Here is a 3,900-nt window from a genome sequence, read left to right on the forward strand (position 1 = left end):
ATGTCATCCCAACCACAAGAAGTATCTGGTAATGCTCCCTCTATACAATCTGTGAGATCGAAGGCTGATCCTGCATGGGAACATTGTGTTCAAGTAGCTAGCAAAAACCCAAGTGGCAAACCTCGCTTAAGATTTTTGTATTGTGCAAAGGAATTTGGAGGTGGAGGGATACATAGAATGAAAGAGCATCTTGCGGGAATAAAAGGAGATATAATAAGTTGTAAAAAAGTTTCGGGTGATGTTTGCTTTCGGTTGGGAGAAAATTTGAAAGAAATTGAAGAGAAGAAAGGTAAGAAACAAGATATATATGAGGAGGACAATCCCTATGGTCCTAGTGTCACACCATTTGAAGGGGATGCTCCAAATTTGCAAGAGGTTCCTCCGACACAGATTCAAACTCCTACTCCAACTTCTTCTCAGCAAAATATTCAAACTTCTGGCTTAAGACCATCTCAAGCTATGAAAAGCAAGCCATCTGCACCAATAGACAAATTCTTTGCCCCAAGGACAAGTCCAGGTGCACAACCGGGAATTAGAAGTGTGTTTGCAGGTAAGGAAGCCGTGCATAGAGCAGACTTAGCTATGGCTAGGTGGCTCTATGATTGTTGTATTCCAATTAATGCTGTTAATTCTCCTTACTTCCAGCCTATGATAGATGCTATTGCAGCTATTGGACCTAGTTATAAAGGGCCGTCTTATCATGCTTTTAGAACCAAATTACTACAAGATATGAAAAAGGAGGTTCAATTGTTAGTTGATGAGTGTAGAGGCTTTTGGGCAGAAACTGGTTGCACAATAATGACTGATGGTTGGCAAGATCAAAGAAATAGACAATTGATTAATTTTCTTGTTTACTGTCCTAGAGGGATTGTGTTCATTAAGTCTGTTGATGCCTCGGATATTGTGAAGGATGCCCAAACTCTTTGTAACTTATTCTTGGAAATGGTTACATTTGTTGGTGTGGATAATGTGGTTCATTTGGTAACTGATAATGCAGCTAATTATAAAGCTGCTGGGAGGTTATTAACTGACAAGCATCCTTCTATATATTGGTCTCCATGTGTTGCCCATTGCTTAAATTTAATTTTAGCAGACATTGGCAAAATGGGTATTGTTACTAGTTTGGCATCAAGAGCTTCAAAGGTTTCAAAATTCATTTACAATCATGCATTTTTGCTTGCCTGGCTGAGGAAAAGAGAAGGTTGGAAAGAAATTATCCATCCAGGGCCAACACGATTTGCTACTACATTTATTACATTAAAAAGTCTTCTTGATCACAAGCATGATTTACAAGCCCTGGTAACTAGCAAGGCATTTTTAGATTCCAGATACTACAGAGATCAAAGAGCCAAAGATGTAACAATGATTATATTAGATAACAAGTTCTGGAATGATTGTAAGATTATTGTTGAAGTTGTAAAACCACTTGTTTGATTGTTGAGAATAGTTGATTTTGATGATAGGCCTTCACTTGGATATATCTATGAGGGTATGTATAGGGCAAGGAAAGCTATCAAGAGTACTTTCATGGGCAAAAAAAACTTTATACAAGCCCTATACAAGAATTATTAAGAGAAGGTGGGATACACAACTTCGCCAAGATCTTCACGCAGCAGCTTATGTCTTAAATTTTGCTTTTCTTTATGACCAGGCTAACTTCTCTCAAAAGCCAGAGGTTATGAATGGATATCTTATGGTTATAAATAGGAAAATAGCTTCCAATAAGACCAAGTTCTTGCAAGAAGGCACACAATACCAAAATAGAAGTGGTAGCTTCAATCATCCTTTGGCCCTTGAATCTGCAAAATCAATGTGACCTGGTAAAGTTTTATATTTTAATGTTTGATGATAGTTTGATGAGTCATAATTCTTGATTCTTAGGCATTAAGCCTGTGACTTAATCATTTGATGATATTCTATTTTTGATATGACAGATGAATGGTGGCGATATTTTGGAGGTAGTTGTCCAAATGTGAAAAAGTTAGCTATTCAATTGTTAAGCCAAACTACATCTTCATCGGGTTGTGAAAGGAATTGGAGTGTCTTTGAAAGAATACACTCCAAGAAAAGGAATAGGTTGGAGCATAAAAGGCTGAATGATCTTGTCTTTGTTCATTACAATTTTCATTTGAGGAATAGGTATATTTTTCCAAGTTTTATATTTTACTTGAATTTATATTTTTCAAACAATTAATTATATAAATGCTAATACTATGTTATTGTCATTTTTTTTTAGAGTTGTTAACAAGAACAAAACTTTTGACCCTATTGATTATGAAAGTATTGATAAGATTGAATATTGGATAACTGAAGAAGTTGATTCTCCTCCGCTTTCAACACTTCGTGCTGATGAGATCGAAGAAGACATCATTTATGATGATACAACACTACCAATGCCAAAAGGTTTCATCAGTGAAGAAGGTTAGATGTTTTCTAATCTTTCTATTTTTTTAAATTTATGTTATACATTTTACTAATTTCAATAATATGATTGTTGCAAACTGTTTTATAAAGATAATTATGAAGAGAGGGGCAATAAGGCTCAAGTTAAGGATGGATGCTTTGGAATTGAAGTTGGAGTAGGTGTTGATTTAGGGTCATTTTCTCAGGAAGATATTGATAGTCATAGTGCAGAGGCTACAAACCCAGATGCCTTTTTGGAGACTCATGCTTGGCTTAATCAAGATCCTTCAATATTTGATAAGTCATCAAGTCATTTGTCTTAGTGCATTGTATTGAGTACTTAGATGTCATTCAGTGTTAGATTGTTGAGGTGCTGTTACTTTCAATGATTTTATTTTGTTAAACTTAAAACATATATAGTGACTTTGCTAATTTTACTATAAATTGTACTAATTATGTTTATAACATTATATATGTATATATTATAGACTATATATCACTATTTTTAATTTAATTATTATCTTACCGGTCCAACTGAACGGTCCAACCGTTCCAACCGTTTGAACCATGACCCGCTGCTCTTTCCGGCTCGACTTCCAGTCCGGCTTTTAAAACATTGCTTAGTGGCTAATAGAAAGGGTAAGGGCAATTTTGGAACTTCAAGTTGACTTTTACATCATCATTGCATCATCTTCTTGTATCATCCTTATCTCATCCTTCCAGAAGATGCCAAGTGTCACAAATGTGATGGAGGAGAAGGGAGATTAAATCCTAGCCGTTGGATCAAGCTTGTTTCCTAAGTTTCCTCCGAATTTACTTGGCCCACATTTCTCCGGCTTTCTTTATAGTCTTCCGGAGCTCAAAAAATTCTTTTGTCTACTCCATAAATTCCTTTTAATTCTAGAGAATATCTATGAATTTTCTTAGGCCATAACATTTCCTTCAAGCCTTGCATAAAAATTCATTTACTAAAATACCCTTTTATCGACATAATCGGTTTTTTAATTTATTAAAGCCATTCTGCTAGTATTTTGGTTGCGGAACTAATTTTATAAATTAGTACAACCTTTCAACCATTTAACCTTATTTTTGTGTACATTTTTGAGGTCTCTTGCTATTTTAAATAATTACCTCAAATAGTGTACTTTTTTACTGGCCATAACTTTATAAATTCCATTTAAGCTACCTTAGGGGTACTTTCGTCTTTTCTCTTCACAGAAGAGCCTTAGAATATTATTTCCCATTTTCTAGGATTTTCTTGGAATTCTCTGTATACTCTTCCATTTTTACCCCTGTTGATCATAACTTTTCGAATTTACGGTTTAGTCCCTGCTTGGACTTAGCTTCATACAATCCTCTCTTTGAGGTTTCTAACTTAACCTTTGGCTTGTATCTAGCCTCTTTTCTCTCCTTGGGCCTTCGAGACTTTACTAGAGCCTCTAACTTGACTATACTTGAGCCCTTGAAAACTTTTACTTTGCAGTTTAGTCCCTAAAA

General features: G+C 35.2%; 1 protein-coding gene across 1 annotated transcript; it reads left to right on the top strand.

Annotated features, from left to right (window-relative positions):
• LOC114754824 (uncharacterized) lies at positions 1 to 2,726 on the top strand. Its single transcript, XM_028943662.1, has 4 exons — positions 1 to 1,396; positions 1,935 to 2,139; positions 2,237 to 2,421; positions 2,515 to 2,726. Exons 1-4 carry the CDS (start codon positions 1 to 3, stop codon positions 2,724 to 2,726), a joined length of 1,998 nt encoding a protein of 665 aa, XP_028799495.1.
• The last annotated feature ends 1,174 nt before the right edge of the window (positions 2,727 to 3,900 follow it).

This window comes from Neltuma alba, unplaced genomic scaffold (genome assembly GCF_004799145.2).
Source record: "Neltuma alba isolate B1F8T4 unplaced genomic scaffold, ASM479914v2 tig00010194_pilon, whole genome shotgun sequence".
In the NCBI taxonomy this organism is placed as follows: Eukaryota; Viridiplantae; Streptophyta; class Magnoliopsida; order Fabales; family Fabaceae; genus Neltuma; species Neltuma alba.